Source organism: Crocodylus siamensis, chromosome 15, assembly GCF_052110815.1.
Source record: "Crocodylus siamensis isolate JL-2025a chromosome 15, ASM5211081v1, whole genome shotgun sequence".
NCBI lineage: Eukaryota > Metazoa > Chordata > Crocodylia > Crocodylidae > Crocodylus > Crocodylus siamensis.
Window position 1 is genome coordinate 6,553,192 of NC_143409.1, and position 16,630 is coordinate 6,569,821.

Consider the following 16,630-nt stretch of genomic DNA (forward strand, 5'->3'; position numbering starts at 1 on the left):
TTGGCACATGCTGTTGGATTTGAAGCCCCCAGCATGCACTTGAAAGCAGTGCTCGACAGTACCTGGCCCCCCTCTCACATCAGCCACGTGGCATTTCTGCACCACGTGGTGCTTCAGCGCAGAAGCAAGCAGGTATGGCCTGTTTTGCAATCATTGCAGAGGCATACAGACATACTCTAAGCATCACATCCATCCCAACAGATGCATGGGGTTTGTGCACCAGAGAGCAACCTCAGTGCAACTAGGGCTTTTAAGAGTAAGTTAGAAGTGGGGGTGGTGGGAAAGGGGCCACGTTGGTAGGAACTGCCAGACTAGCTCAGAGCAAAAGCCTTTGGCATCCCAACTCTGATAGGGGCCAGCACTAAATGTCTCCAAGAGATGCAAAAAAAATCACGGGAGAAGGCAGTTACAGAATGACCTGCCCCCTTCCATTAGGCTGAGCAGACTCGTGATCAAAATGGGAATAGCATGGGAAACCTGCAGAATTCATTCACCGTTCAGGAGAAATCATGATGCTTCATTTCTCCAGATACACAAAAGACCAGTTGAACTAAGGGTGCATGTGGACTCACCACTTCTAGAAGCAACTGAATCTATCAGAAAAATAAAACTCAACACTTTTGAGCAACAACCGCTGTGTTAAAAGAGATTTCACTTAAGTTATATGTATTTACACATGGTACAAAATGGTAAGTTCTGTTAGTAGAGCACATACAGTATTTAGCTGTGGCTTGTAAAAAAGTTTTAGCTCCCCCGTCTCCTAACAGGTTCAAGGGGCTTCTGTTAGGATTTCCTATTGCCGGGGTTTCAGTATCACATCAGACATCTGTTCAGTAAAAGACTCAGTATTATATAAAAATATACAGTAAATATGAGCACAGCCTGTCATTTTAGCTGTAGCAGACATGGGTGTCCTGGTGCTTTTCATCAGCGCTTTCACTCGACAGGTGTCACACTTAGCATGGTGCAGTGACAAAGGACTTGCAAGCATCTGTGTCTATTAGAGATGTTGCCAAACTTTCCCCTGGGTACAAGCATTCAGATCCCAGGCCCGGGTTTGGCCCTCCCTGCAGAGGAATCTGAATCCTCATCTGAACTTTACCTATGACGTGTGCATCTCCTTTGCCCGTACGGAGGATTGTTTTATTTCCCAAATGCCTGCCCTGCTCCCTGAAAGCTGCTATCCTGCAGCTTCCTGTCCGCACCAGGTTTTTCTACAGTTCCTGCTGACATCACACAGTGTTCGGTTAACAAAAGTGCACATGCAGAAAAATCCATCAAATGGCTGGTAGGCACAGAATAGACCAAGTCTGTATTGGTAGCCCTTGTCTTACAAGTGCAGCTCCGAAGAGAAAAAGACTCTCGGTTCACATTGACTCTACAGCAGTAAGTTAGGCAGAACTAGCGTTCGTCCTTGGGCTGAGTTTGTGGAGCTGTGTTCTGGACACCAGCGGTTCAGTGATTTTTGTTGTCTAGAAGTTGGGGCTGTTTTGACTCTTGAAGCTCAAGGGAATTCTAGCGCGCAAAAGCTTTATGTGTAATAAAATAACCAGTGACTTTCAATGCAAGTCCAATGACTAGCCTGAGAAGAAGGCAGAACAGTTAGAGCCAGGTCGTTCTAGCCAACCAGCCTGGACGTCTGGGGTGGAGCGAATACCTGCCTCGACCCACGCTGCCATTTTTTAAGTTCCTGAAATCTTCTGGGTCAAGGTGTGCACCTTTCACACCTAGGAGAGGCCACTGTCTGAATTAAGAAGGGAATAAGAGCCTCTGAGTTTTGAACGTTGCTTTGCTGCTGCGCAGGAAGATGGTTGTGGCATCTATTTAGCCCCAGTGAACTATAAAAGAAGGAACCTGAGATCAAGGTGGATGGCGCGATCCTGACTCTGGGCAGGCAGAAAGGTGGCAGCTAGTTGGAAGCGCTGCTCCTTAAAATCAAGCTGGAAAGGCCCCCTCCTTCCTCCAGTGCACAAGGCTGAAGAAAACAAAGACGAGGGAGGCAGGGGTCCTACGGGTGCTGATGTGGTGCTGTCAAGAGTGGGAACGTTGGGGCAAAACCATGGAAAGAGGAGACAAGCAATGACCCCCTTGGCTCAGTCCAGGAAGTGCCAGTGCACCTGGACCACAGAGAGGTGACCAAGTGTGTGCCGTGCCAGGGTGCAAAAGGTGCTCCTGCCTTCAAACACGAGGCATAACTTCGTGATGATCCCCCTTCAGTCCTGGTTCTCTCACTAAATACTAAGGGAAGTGGGGTTGCTTTTAACCAAAGGGCAGAGATGCAGGTGGAAATTGGCCAAGTCCAGATCAGGCCTTTATACCATGAACACCTTGTCTGGTTCAAAGTATTTAAGCTAGTGCTGCCCTGGCTCAACCCCAAAGGAATTTATGTGCAAACTGCATCTCCTTCAAGGAACGTAGCATGCCCACACGTGCGTCAAGACTGGGCCTTCATGCCTAGCTTGTAGCCTCGGCATAGCAGGTAAAAACCTGCTAGAACAATGTGAATAGGCGTTTAGCACGGCCTGGTGCCATGATGCACACCTCCCTGCACCCGTCAGTTCCTAGCCCAAGAGAAAACCACTGTATGTAACATGGTGGGAGCCTGCTTCCAGGACAGCTAACATCCTTAATGAAATAGCATCTTCATTGCAGCCCCTATTAGGCACTGACTGCTCTCCCTCCCCTCTCCAAACATCTGCCTAATTATCCCCTCCTACAATCCAGGGGCAAGATTGACTTATTCTTTAAAAAACCAAGTAGGTTGGGCAGCTGGAACTGCTATTTCACATGATACGGGGTAGGGATAAGCTTGTTTAAATTCTATTTTGGGTTCTGATTTCTGCAACTGACTCCTCTGGCTTAACCGCTGCTCTGCCTCAGTTTCCCTTGTTGGAATGGTAGCACGAGGATCATAGTATCATAGTGCTTAGGGTCAGTTAATATTGGTCCAGTGTGTAAAACACAGAGCGCTCTGTAGCGCTCTAATAAATGGCGGTGATTTTGCATTATATCTAGGCCTTAAAAACAATCCTTTGCCATCATGGGTTTGCCAGCTTTGTGTGAATTTCTATCATGCCCGTTTGCACCTGCAGACTGAATGAACGAGTTTCCCCGGAGAACACGAACCATTTGTTCTCATGTTGCTGACAGCAAGTGAACTAACGGGGCACAATTTATCCTGACGTTTGGGGCGTGATTCTCAGTGGCAGTGGTTTAACTGGCGACACTTAACGTGTTCAGGGCTGCTGCATGGGTATAGGTGTGCCTGGGGATATTCATACAGGTGTGTCTGGAAATAGCCAGTGCTCTTCATCTGATTACTAGTTATTTTTCAGGGCCTAATCCAAAGCCCATGGCTGTCTTTGCCAATTGGTGATTTGAATATATTCAAATTGAGCCCTTAAAAGAATATTCACTTTTTTGCAACCAAGGTTCATTGACTTGTAACTTATTGTGCTAAGGGAGTAAGACCTGGACTGGACTCTTGCAGCAGAAAGAGACTAAAATGAAGTGTGACTGAAAGGTTTGGCTCTGTTCTGCATGTGTGGTTTGTGCAGAGCAAAACACAACCTCATTTAACACTGGCCTAGCAACAGGGTTAGTCCTAAATGGCAGCTTGCTTTGCTTTGTCAAGAGGAAGACACGTCTGGTGCAATCCATCTCAGGGAACGCTTCTCCTATGCAGAATCACTAGCTCCTTTCGCTTCTCTTTCTCCTTCTCGGTGGGCTCCTTGCTCAGTTCTCCAAAATCTCTGATCTCCTGTAAGACTTGTGTTGCCTGCCGAAGCTGCTCCACTGCCTCGCTGAGGATCGTCTTGGCAATCACCGGAGGCCCATTCCCATCCTGCATCGGGTTCAGCTCCGCCTGCAAAACCTTCTCCAGCAGTTTTTCAGTCTTTTCCTTTTCACTCGCCACTTTCTCCTCCATTTCAGCCAGGTCGTGGTGGGCCTCCTTGGGGGGACCGCCATCCACAAGTGCTTTCTGTGCACTTTTTGACTCAGGCAGCAAATCTCCCGGAGGAGCACAGCAGGGTTTGAGAGGAGAAGTGTCTTCTGCAAGCTGGCCGAACGGCATTTTCTCTGGATTAAATACCTGAATGTTTTCTTGGTTTGTTCCTGCGTCTAAGGAAGTCTCTTCTTCCTCCTCCTCATCGGAGGCTTCCTTGCTTCCTTCTTCCCCTTCAACTTCCTGAGGGGTGGATTCTGCTTCTTCACCATCCTCAGCCTCCTCCACGGTGGGTTTGGAGGTGTCAGACTCCTGGACACTTGCATCCTCATCGTCTAAACTTCTCCTCTGGCTGGGATTCATGGTTGCCCTCAATTTTTCTGACAAAATCTTAGGAGGGACTGGAGGCTTTTCGGTATCTGGCAGGACCGCTTCAGCAAGGTGTTCTTGACTGCCCCTTTCTGATGGTTTGAGCTCTTCCGTGCTTTCAGGGTCGCAGGATGATTCATCCCAGCTCACTTTCAGCTTGTCTGATAGGATCTTAGGAGGAGGGATGGGAGCAGCGGCTGTGACTTTGTCACTGAGCTCCATGAGATTCTCCTTGCTGTCCCTGGAGGATACCGATCCCTCGGCGTGCTCCTCTTTACTGACAGACTCCTCATCCCTGGAGCGCAGATCATCGCTGGATGAAGTAGTTTCTTTAAACGGCTTGGCCGGTGGCAGGGGAGGCGACAGTGGCTTTTTAACCTCTGGATTAGCCACGTTGTCATCTACATTCTCCTTCTCAGGCACGACACTGGGTTTCGCAGGAGGCATAGGTGGCTTTGGCGTTTCTTTAGGAGGCACGTTGTTGGCACTATTACTGAGGGGCAAGGTTGAGTCTGGAGGGCCGTTGTCCACTTCATCCAGATCGAGCCTCAGGATGCCATCAGACGTACGCTTGGCCACCTGAAATGGAAGGAGAGAGATGTTAGCGTTTATCCCATCACCCGTCCCTGATCCTAAAAACAAGCCTCAAAACATCCCTGACGGTCAAGGAGGTACCATGAGATTGGGATCAGGATTTGACTCTACAGGCTCTGCTGAAGGGAAAGGTCATTGTTTCCTATCACCACCTTGTTTTCAAATCTGTCAAAAATGTGACTTCTGGACCATCTAGCAAATAAGGGAAATACTCATGAGGACCTGCTTGTATGACTTGACATGAGCTTTACAGAGGGTGCCACTACCTTTGCTTCACGTGACATTGGACATAATGAGCTCTGCGATGCCAATGCAAATGACATGGGAACATGGAGGACTTGGGGGTGCCAAAAGGAGGCAAGAAAAAAATAGATGGCTTTTTCTTTCTTTTTTACATTTACCGCACACCGTATTCATGTCTTTGCACTCTTTCCAGTCTCCTTTCCATAAAGAGAGAGCTGTGCACAGTTGGCCAGACTGGTTCAGTCCTGGTTGTGCAGGTCAGCCCTCTACCCAACACTCAGCGAGGGCAGCACTGGGGGACACGTTAGGTCCTGATCCTGCTAGAGCCAATGTTGGTTCCTGATCCTTCTCTTCCATACCCAGCAGAGCACTGCAACCTAATGGCGGTTTCTGCCTTAGACTCGTCTCGCGTTTCCCGGGAGTGAAATTCCCAAGGCGCTCGCTCGCCCCGTCCCCAATCTGTCTAGCTCATTACAGATTCTGCTGCCCTCGTCTTTCGTAACAGCTCGAGCGTGCGTTTCCTCTTCCATTCAACAACCATAAAATCGTCCCTGACACTAGTCCGTGTGGTGTTTCAATACCCCAGAGTTTGCATCCAATACACCCTCCCCTTGCGAGTGCCTTCCGCTTCCAGTGCCCAGAGAAGACCTCATTTGACTGAGGATCCTGTGTGATGCTGGAAGTGTCTAACACTCCCCTTCGAAGTGCAGGCCCTCGAAACAAAAGGTCTGAGATTTTAGGCATGCAATACCAGCAGGGGTAAAGGGAACTAAGTCTGTGAATAAAATTCCAGGAGAGCATTTGTGCCTCGGAGGTTTTGTAATGAGGAGGCGAGTGGAGGAATCTGCTTATTTCCGGGCATTTCTCTAGTGAAAGATCCACCTGTTGGATGTTTCCTGGTTCCTCTGCACTTGGCACTTCCTCCTCTGTGCTAAAATCAGTTCAGACCTGCACAGATGGTGGATGTCAGAAGGCTGTGACACTGGCAGAAAGAGCTTTAGACTTAAGCTGTTTCATTAGCGTGCTTAAATCTTCTAAGGCATCAGTGCACCTCCAATGCAGAAACGCCTCCGCAGTCATAGGAATCTAACATGAAAGGGCAACCTCTTATGCAAACAGGTTGGCTTCTCTTAAGTGCTAGTTGGGGCTGACAGTAGACAGGCTGGCCCATAACATTGCTTTAGAAAGGAAATATCTCCTTTTGACCCATGCTCTATGCTTCAATGCCACCTGCTTTCTAATGAAACAACAGCGACTCCTGCCAAAGCAATTCAGGAGCTATGGAAAGGCTTACAAAGCAGACCACAGCATTGTGCATCAGCTATGACTGAGGGATGCATAGCTTACGCAGCTGCTGTCCTCCTCCTCCCCATAAGCCCTTGATAGCAGCCCCCTTTCCTTTTAGAAGTGTTACTAGCTCTTAAATGGGTCACACAGAAGCTTGTGCTCTGTTACATGGGTGCTTTGCTGGTGAGCACCCGTGCGCTTCAAAATCATTGCCACTGCCACCTGCTTGGGAAGGTATCCAAGCAGCGAAAGCCGGCAGGGGCCTTCAGCAGGCTGCGGCATGCAGCTTGGAGCTGAGCGCTTACCTCCTTGAGATGACTTCTGGTGGGTGGTCTTCGCCCTTGGCCCATCTTTGCTCTGCCCCGAGTCTTGTGTTCCAGGGAAAGGCTCTCGTCTACCTTTACCTTTGAAGAGGGAGAGAGGGGGTAAAAAGAGTTTATGTCAGTGACTTATCAAGGCATGGCTGAAAAGAGCTCATGAAAACACCCTTCCCTGTTGCTTCTTGGGTCTGCATTTGCGCCCAGGGTGGCTTTTCAGCATGTCATCATTATAATCCAGCCCCAGATTCCCATGCTTGACCAACCCTTTACTTTTTTTTTTTTAACTGTTCCTTGTCTCCTTTGTGCACCTGCGTGCTGCTTGCCAGCGTCGTTATGCTGCCTTTAAGGCCGCAGTTGTTTCCAGAAATGTTTCCAGCCTTATCTGAATGCTGCAGTCCCGCCCAGAGGCATTTGTATGAGACACTGGAGCACTGAACATGCTACCCAAAGCCTCTTTGTCAGCAGGGTGCTGTGCTGTGCACCGCAGCCATCTCGGGTGTGGAAGTGTTTGGAACAGGCTCCTTCACCTACTTGGCCTTGATGCCACAGATCCTCAGACAAGCCTGCAGGCTCTGTTCTTGGAAAGCCAAGACTTGTTATCAATGCCATCCTCTGTTCCCCACAGTGGCGTGCCAGCAACGGAGATCTCAACAGAGCCATGGCTCCATATGGCTGCAAAACCTGACCGACTTTTCAAAGCTAATCCAGGCATGATCTGGTGCAGATTAGCTGCATTCAGCATCTTAGCTATAGTAATGCCAGCTCCAGATTCTCATCTTGGGTTGCAACACATAGGGTGACTGGGCTGTTCACACTTCTCCACTTCCACTTACGCTTATCCATAGGATGCGAGCCTAGGCATGGCAGTGGCCTGGGTGAAATTAAGAGAGTCTTTGCAGTCTGCCAAACTCTGGAGCTCCCTGCACCTCCAGGGCAGGAAAAGGAAGGATACAAGAGGGCTTTTGTTGCTCTCTGCCCAGGCTGGGCTTGGAATGACTGCTGAACGTAGCAGGGAGACGTGGTAAAATTGCTCATGCCATCTAAAAGGTGAAGGCACATCAATAATCCTGACCTGACTGTGAACTGTATCAGCAGCTCCCAGCAATAGACCTTCCCTTGTACGGCTTTAATGGTTGCAGGAAGCTGAGTAGAAGGTGTGAGCAGTGACCTGGATTAATTGCAACTGTAGCTGAATTAACACGTTTACGTTCTGGAAGCAGATTCAGAATGAAGTGCCAAGCACGTGGAAAGCCAGGGGCGACCTCCCAACCCATGCAAAGCCCTCTTGCTGCTTTGGCTCACTTCCCATCCCCCCTGAGCAGCCCCTACTCATGTACCCAGTGAAGGGGCCCAGGGTAGGAGCACAGTGCACTGCACCCCAGCGATCCCAGTGGACATAATGCCCCATTAGAAAGTTGCCATCGACTGGTTTGGTGCAGAGCCGTCCTGAAGCTGCTCTAAACTACACCGGGCTGCCGGCGTCACAACTGACCCGAGGAAGGAAAGAGGAGTCACCCTGGCTTCTTCACAGTTCTGGCTCTCAGCTGCCACCCGAGGCCCGCTGACCACAGCTGAAGATTTGGCCTTGCTGCTTTCATACAGCATGATGCTATGGGAATGCTGGCTTCCATCCACCAAAGATCAGGCCCGTACTGTTTTTGCACCCAAAGAGACTTTTTGTCTGTTGGGTCCACGTCTCCAAGACATTAGTTGTCCTGTTGCTGTTCATGGGAGCTAGGCGCCTGGAGAGGAGTGAGGTATCTGATTGCTTTTAGCTGTGAATCTCAACCAGGCTGCCAGGTGCTGTGAGATCCTCTTAAGGATGCCTTGGGGTACCGCACTGCTAGATCCACAAACACCTACACGTCATTCACCAAAGAAACCCAGAGATTTCACGTAGGAATTCACAGTGTTAAAACCATTGTGACCTGCTGTGGGGCTTTCTGAGGTCTTTGCGACGGAAGAATTGCTGTTATTTTTCCACAGCTAAGAAACAAGTGAAAGTTAAGGGCTGCATTTTCTGAGCGGGGCCTGGAGTCTGACAAGGTTGAGGATCCCTGCCGGGGGGGACTCCGGACCTGCCTGCAGCTCCGCACTCCCCGCAAGCCGGGTCAGCTGTGGGGTTCACCCTGTGTGATGCTCCCGGAAAGAGGTCCAAGGGATTTGTGGCACCCATGCCCCTGGGAGAGAGAGATGGAGGGAGAGAGCAGAAGCAGGAAGGGCTGTCCAGCATGATGTGATACTGTATCACAGCTCCTCCTTGGCTGTAACACTGGAGCGAGCTGGAAGGCTGAGCCTTCTGGTTTATAACACAGCCCCGGCTTGTCTGCAGCTCCTGGCTTCGAACGCTGCTTTTTACTGTGTGGGAGCAACAGCAGCACCACCCCAAACAACAATAAATATACCCCAATACTAGCAGGAACAGGGCAAGGCCAGGGGAGCACAGTCCTCCCCTTTCCTAGGTGGCCTCCAGCGATTAAGAACAAACCCTGGATCTGCATGATAAATCTGCGCTATGCACGGTGCAGCTGGAGGCTGACTCACCCCAACCCCCAGTGTGGCACTGCCCAGGTCCAGCACGCAGCACTCATCCCAAGGGTCTGCTCCATGGCACCGGGTTTGTAGCATGGTGGGGGAAGGTGTCTGATGCGTTGATGACCTGCCAAGTCTCTCCAAGATTTTGCATGTCCCTTCTGAGCTGTCTGGTCTATTACTGAACAGATCTCATTAATTGCTTGGTCTCCTAGGTCCCGTGCATTTCTCCAGATGTCACAGTTTCATGGGGAGCATGTCATTCTCCTGGGGGGGTGTTGTCTGCCCCTTAGTGAGGGCCAGTTTGTGCTCCTCCTCCTTGCTGCTGTATAATGCATCACACTTCCTGGTTTTTCTTTTCCGAGGGCTGGCAATGAGCTGAGGGGTGAGGGAACGAGACAAGATCTATGCTTAACCAGGCGACGTGGTTTTAATCCTCCCTTCTGAGTGTCTGCATGAGGGGGTAGCTTAGCTCCAGCTTGCAAGCGCGTTGGAAGCCCGTTCCAGTGTAGACTCTCCGGGGCAGCATCAGGCAGCTCTTGGTGGCATGTCTCTGCAGAGTCGGTGTTTTCAGGGACCACGCAGTCACTTCCCATGACACCTCTCTCAGCAGTGAGAGGAGCTGGTGGGTTCTGTCACTTGACACTCCTTTCTTTGAGGGCAGGGGCAAATCCCAGCCAAGAGCTTTGTCCCCAGTTACCTGGCCGTTGGCTGTGGACACCTCCAGACCAGAGGGGACCAGACAGCAGGGCAGCTGCAAGGGCCCGGTGAGAGCTGCAGTAACACCCACGCTCCAGTTCCTTCCGCAGCAGGAGTGAGAGACGGCAGTGTGATCACTGAGAGCCTCATTCAAAGCCCCCTGAAGTCACTCCAATGTCTCCCGCTGACTTCAGTGGGCTCTGGATCAGGCCCTTAGTTGCTCTGCCGCTCAGGCTGACCACAAACGATACCACTTCTCCATTCCCTTCTTCTGTCCTTCTCATGGTTTCATAGTTTCTAGGGTCAGAAGGGACCCGAGTAGATCTCAAGAGTCCTGGCATCACAGTGGTGGTGGGGAGCAAACCACGGGGCCATCACCCAGTGGATGCGTGAACCCAGAGAGGTTTCTTCGAAGCTCCCCTGAAAGGTACAGGCTACACAGCCAGAGGTGTGCAATGAGAAGGGGACAGATGCAGCCTTATTTGGTTACCCCCCAGGCCACGTTATGGACGTTAGCATGGTGTAAGGTGCACCCTCAGCAGGAAAGTGAGGCCAAGTTGGGCTCTCTTGCTTGCTGGGATTCACACCCATCTAGCAACACATCGCATGCCTCAAACACAGGCACGCCACTTCTACCTATGGGAGCCTGTGGATCCCACGTACCACAGGTCAGGGGAGAAAAGCAAGGAGAGCCGCTGGCAGGGGGACAGAAGAAGCTCTTTAACTTCGCAGGTTCTGGCTGCCTGGCCTGCGCCCACAGTAACCAAGACCTGCCTACACACTGGCAAGGGGGTGTAACTCGGGCACAGGGAGTGCCACCACCTCTGAACCTGGACCCAAATGTTCTGGCTTTGTTGGCCATGACTGTAGCGTGGTGTTAAGCAGCATGGTGCACGTGACCTCTGCTCGTGCATCAAGAAAGCGGATCTCATTTGAACATGAGAAAAGGAGCAACGGGCTCAGACTGCAACATTTCACCTGGAATCCAAATGCTTACAAAGCACAAGCCCAAGGTTAATTAGACCCTCAGCGAGGCCCCTGCTCCAGCTAAGGCAGCAGGGCAAGCAGAGCGGACCTAGAAACAGATGGTGCTTGCAACCCGCGGTCTCACCTCATCGAATACTTTGTTTTTGCCTCTGTTGATCCCCTCGTTGAGGGCTTTCATCCATGACTCCTTTTCTTCCAAATTTTGGGCCTGAAATTTGATATCGTGGACCTGCAAAGAAAAGAGGCATTTTCATCTTAACAGCACTTGCCAAGGGCAGGGCAATGGCTTCGCTGTTCTCTATACATCACTCGGGTTTTTACTTTGCGTCCAGCTCCAGGCGGTGTTTAAACTAGAAATTCCTTTGCACTTTGGCAGCAGCCTTGCACTGCAGTTCCAGTGAACAGAGCTGTGTTATGCTGGACGGTTTGTTGCTATAGTTTTATTTTTGCAGCGAGCAATTAAATTAATAAAAACAGCAAGGAGTAAGGAAGTTTCTGGGAGTACCAGATGGCTCTTTACTTAGTAAACTGGGTGCCGTGGCTTTGCCTGAGATTGCTGCATTCGTGCTAGTGCTGCCAGGCGCACTAAGATGTTGTACCCCCTACTCCCCCATGTGCGCCAGGGGTCAATGTGAGCTTGAAGCAGTGAACTCGGCTCCTGTGCGCCTTTGCTGCAGAGTTGGGGCAGGGTGCTGGGGCCCTGTGTGCCGCACGCACCTTATCCCTACGCAGCACACACAGGGCTGGTGGGGTGTCCCCATGCTGGGGGGGCTGGGAGAAAGGAAGCAGGCCAAATGTTGTGGCCACATGGACCCACCCTCCTTACTCACAGTGCAAAGACACGAGTGCCTGAGTGCTATCACAGCCCCAAGACTGTACTGCCAGGCATGGTGTGAGGCACTGCAACCGGAGAGGAGATCTGACTCAGTGCTGGCCTGAGAAGGGGCCAGCAAGGAGACCCTGTGCCAAATTCATTGGCTGAGGCTATTCATGGGGGTTAGGGACCCTAATGACATAACCGCCTCCCCTTGCCCGGGGAGCGTAGCTGTGGAGAAACTAGCTGAAGGACAGCAACAGGTGCATGACATTTCTGAAGGGAAAGGATTTGGGTTTTCCACTGAACCATTTCGGATTCAAACTTGGTTTGCCAGAAGGACAAACTTTTCCGTGCAATATGCCGACAAAAAGTATTTCTTCCCCATTTTTACTGAAATAGTCTGGGGCGGGGGAGAAAAGAACCCTATTTTCTCAATTACTGTAGCTGGAAAACTCAGAGTGAGAACTCCTCGACAACCCCCTGAAATCCTCAGTAGCTGGGACGTGATCTTTCCTGCCAACTAGTGACAAACTTTACCTGAGCCCTGTGCTCAGGATTTGAAACTCCTTGGAAGACGTCCATGCTAGAAATGTAGCGGGTTTTTGCATGTCTGGGGGTTATTTTTAAAAAAATCATTTAATGATAAACATGTTGCTGCATTAAAAATGGCTGAGAGTCTGAGCCTCATCAATACAGCTCTTGGCACCACCTACAAATGAACAGCCTGGAAACTTTTAAGGTCTGCTTTGCAACGATGCATTTCTTCTAAAGAACGACCCTTGCTGTTAGTAGATGTCCGATCCAGGTGTGCTTCCAGATGTTGGAAGTACCTAAAAGGCTGATGCAGTTCTCCGTTGCTGGAAGAGCTATGTGCATCTCGTTTGGACAACCCTGGAAGGACCTAACCGGCATTCTCCATCTCTGAGTTTTCTTAGGAGCTACAGAGGAAAACAGAGAGGGGAGACGTAGGCTGCGTATCAGGAAAAGCTTCCCCCCAGGGGGATACATTAGCTGCAGAAATCATTTCCTGAAGGTTCAAGATAAGGAAAATGAGGTGAGGGAAAACCAATGGACTTAGTCCAATGTGACAGAGTTGCGGGGGGAAGGGCAAGATGTCCAGGCTTTGTCTCCCCTGTTTTAAGCTCTAGCCTGTACATAGATGCTAGGGTTGGAAGGGACCTCAGTAGGTCATCAAGTCTGACCCCTGCCCTGGGCAGGAAAGAGCACTGGGGTCCGACGACCCCAGCTAGGTGCTTGTCCATGATGTGCTCCGCTCCATAGCGTGAAGAAGTGACACGCTGTAAGTGAGAACATGGCAGCGGCATCTCCCTTTGTGACTCGAGCACTGCAGGCACTAGCTGCCCGAGTGCTAACGCGCTGGCCCTTAGTTATTAAATTATAGGTGGAGGGTGTGGGAGCATGTCGGGATAAGAGGCCAGTGCTGCAAGTGCCTCTGGGCGCCCCCTCCGTTTTATCCTCTGTGCATTCAACAAGACCTGCCACCGTCTGCAGGAATCCTCCTGCCAGGGCCAGGGGGTCACAGCCCGAGTCGCCAACCTTCTCGCTAGTCCCAGGCATGACGTGAGTCACTTTTAGTTTGTCCTGGCCTCAGAGCTCCTCACTGCTAGGAGTGAGCTCTGCCTCCAGACACACCAGTGGAGAGTGTTATTCCGGGGCTCGGGCACAGCGGTTACACTCCATGTTGTTTGAAGCAAATCCCTTAAGCCGAACTAAGGAATGAATGAAGAGAGGTCGCAGTTCCTGCCCCAGATTTCCTCTTCCTATCTCCCCCAGCCGGTTCAGCCTTTGTCCTTTCTGCACCTGAACCAGGCAGTTCTCCCCTCCACGCAGCCGGGGCCCAGCAGGAGCATCCCAGACAGCAGAGAGGATAGAGAAGCTATCTGTTCTCATTTCTGCTCCCTGGACCTGATGCCCAGGTATGGCCAGACCCCAAGCAACCTTTGCCAGGACAGGCCAGCCTGACCCCCTCTGGCTCAGGGCGGGAGCACTTTCGGTGGGGACTGAATTTTTAGGGAACGTAGCTGCAAAAGTCTCTATGGAGCCTGCGTGGTCTGTGATTTGTCAAAGGTTTATAGCTCAGCCAAACTGGGGGGTGTTTTCACTGGGATGACAAAAGACCCCGCTTTGCACAAAATCAGCCCCTTGCCTCTATTCCAAAGCATGGTCGGCACCACTGCTCCTCAAAACAAAGCTCACCAGAATTGAACCTGGACAAAGCAATGCATTTTTTTCTTTGCTTTGCCCTCAAAAAAAGGGCTGAGCCATTTTGGCCACCCCCACAAATAAAAATAAAAATCAGCCTGAGACTGACATGTGGCATGGAAAAAAAAATCCAACCCAAGCAGTTACACCTGAAATCAGGGGCTTTTAACGAGAAGGACCGAGCAGCCTTGCTCACACACAGTGCTACCCGTCCTGACTGCGGCTACAAAGGGACCCAGGATACAGGGAGCACGGTTTGCAGCATCTGCCACCTCTGCTGATGCAGCCGGGCCTCCTCACCCTCACGTCTAGTTGCCTACCGAGACGCATCCCCCTTAAACCGGGTTGGCCCCGGCGGGCTGCCTGGCGTTGCAGGCCTGTCACCCTCCCCCTCTGCCCCAGTCCCTTCCTGTAAGGGGCGGGATGGCACTGGCTTTCATTCTTATGCACTTCAGTCCCGTGCGGCGTGTAAAGGTTGTGAAGAAGATGGGGTGCATGGCCTTTCTCCTGCACGGCAAGCACGGACTTAGTGCTTCCTCCAGGCGGGGGACGAGGCCCGGTTTTGTGGCCGGCTCAGCTTCGAGGAAGGGGCACGCCTGGGGCACTGCCCTGCAGCCACTCTCTGCTGATGCAGCCCAGAGGGCGAGCTAGCCGGGGACCTCATAGAGGCAAGGCTCCAGCACCCAGTGACAAGCTGGTTTTGTTTCAGTTAAAGCAGCCTGTTTTTGTGTGCGCTTAAAACACTTTTTTTTGTTTGGAAACAGTTGTGCCCCTCAGCTTTGCGATGACAAAAGCCTGTGAGAAAGCTCTCCTTGTCTGCGGCTCAGCTGTTGGGCGGCCTGGCACCGACCTGGCAGCGCGTACCGGGAGCTTAGAAACCTCCGTACATGTTGTTCGTGGAAAAGCTCCCCGCACTGCTGCAGGCTTCCTCCCCTCGTGCCTCTGCCTTGTCCTGGGCCGCCACCAGAAAGCCTCAGCCTCCGAGTGTGACTAAGCGTGGGTGTCAGCTGGGGATTGTGCAGCAGAGCGGAGAAGGCTCGGGGGATTGTTCCTCATTTAATGAGAAGCCGAGGTGTCCCCCGGCAAGAAACCGAGTCTTGCAGCTTAACGCTGGCCTGCAATGACAGTCCCCTCAAACGCGCTCGACGGCAGCAGGAGGAGGGTTGTTGAAAAGATGCTTTGTAAGCATGGGCTCAGGGACAGAGATGTGGGGTCCCCTCCCGGCTGTTCCAGACGCAGCCTGGATAATCTGGGGCAAGCGGTCCGGTGTGCTTGTTTTTCCCCAGATTTGCAAAATGGGAATGGTGCTGAGCTTTCGTGGCACTGCAGCCGTACTTCTGACTTGTTCAAGACCGTGGAGCTCAGATGAGGCAACGGTCATGGTCCCTTCTGACCTTAACACTTCTGAATGCAGAAGAGGATACAAGCTTTGGCTTCCCTGTAGGCCCCCCATAAATCCTATATTGAAGGCTTTAAGTGGGGTCACTGAAAGGAGCGATTTTCACCCTCCTATTTGCAAGACATATCCAACCCCTTGGGTAAAAGGACAGAGCATCGGGATTCAAAGGAACCTGCAGCCCTTCTCTGCCACCCCCAAATGCGGGTGTCCTCCCCTCACACACTTCCTTCCGTGTGCACAGACAATGCTGCACACGATCTTTCATCTTCTCTCCAAGTCACAGGCTTTCTTGTGGAAGTACCTGCCCCCATGGATTATGCGTAAGCCACAATGCCAAGTGGCACCTGTGGTCCCGGGGCCAAAATGCCGGCCTCTCATATGCTGGTCTTGCACCTCAATGACTCCAGAGATGTAATTCATAGAGGACAGGTCAAATGCCATCAGAGATGACATTAGCTTCTTCGTGGGAGGAAGCTGACCCTGCCGATTAGGACACTTTTCTGTACCACTTCGGAGCCCCAGTTCTCTACTGGCTAGAAGTTTCCTGGTAAAGAGCCCCAAAGCTACCTTGCCGTCCTCCTGCACATCCGCCCCCGAGATCCCTTTTTTGCGTTGTCTGTAAAAGCCCTTGACAGCATATGGGGGGCTGATATGCCAAGACCCCAGCTTGTTTTGCTGACTAATATTAGTGCTGCTATTTCCTCATACTCCCCCAATTCCCTGTAGCCATCTGCTGTCTCCTGTCTGAGCACCTGCTTGCAAATATGACACGCTGGTGACTGAGCCTGGTGTCACAGGCTGCCAAGGCAGCATTTCATCCTGGAATGAGAAAGGACAGGCTGGCCAGGGAGGGACAAGAGACACATGGCCTTTACAGAGCTGCCCATGTTCCTCCTTGCAATCTTGTCCTCCCTTAGCTTTCATGTCCTCTCCTGCTTCTCCTCCTCTCTCAGCACGCCCTAGTGTCCTTCGGACAATCCTCTCCCTCCCCACCACTAGCTCTCTCAGGAGGGCAGGGGCCTGCCCGTGGTTCCTTCTCTCTCTCCAGGTTATCTCTAAGTACTTTAATACCTCAATTAACCAGCTGCTTCCCTGTTATTTGGAGCCCAGTTCTGATCCCCTGGGAGGCTCTGGAAGTTAGTTTTGGGCATATAAGGGGGACCTTAGAAGAAGGAAATGGAGTTGCTCTTCCTTGTGCTTTTACTGACATGTGG

General features: G+C 51.4%; 1 protein-coding gene across 3 annotated transcripts in view; it reads right to left on the reverse strand.

The window, feature by feature from the left end:
- Positions 1-632: 632 nt before the first annotated feature.
- Positions 633-16,630, reverse strand: part of PLEKHO2 (pleckstrin homology domain containing O2) — a 36,399-nt gene continuing 20,401 nt past the window's right edge. For all 3 annotated transcript variants that reach the window (XM_090028514.1, XM_090028513.1, XM_090028515.1), the window contains 3 exons: positions 11,102-11,206; positions 6,745-6,843; positions 633-4,894 (listed from right to left, as the gene is read on the reverse strand). In XM_090028514.1, the coding sequence (XP_089884640.1) occupies positions 3,662-4,894; positions 6,745-6,843; positions 11,102-11,206 (1,437 nt within the window). In that variant the 3' untranslated portion in view covers positions 633-3,661. The remainder of the gene's footprint in view (positions 4,895-6,744; positions 6,844-11,101; positions 11,207-16,630) is intronic.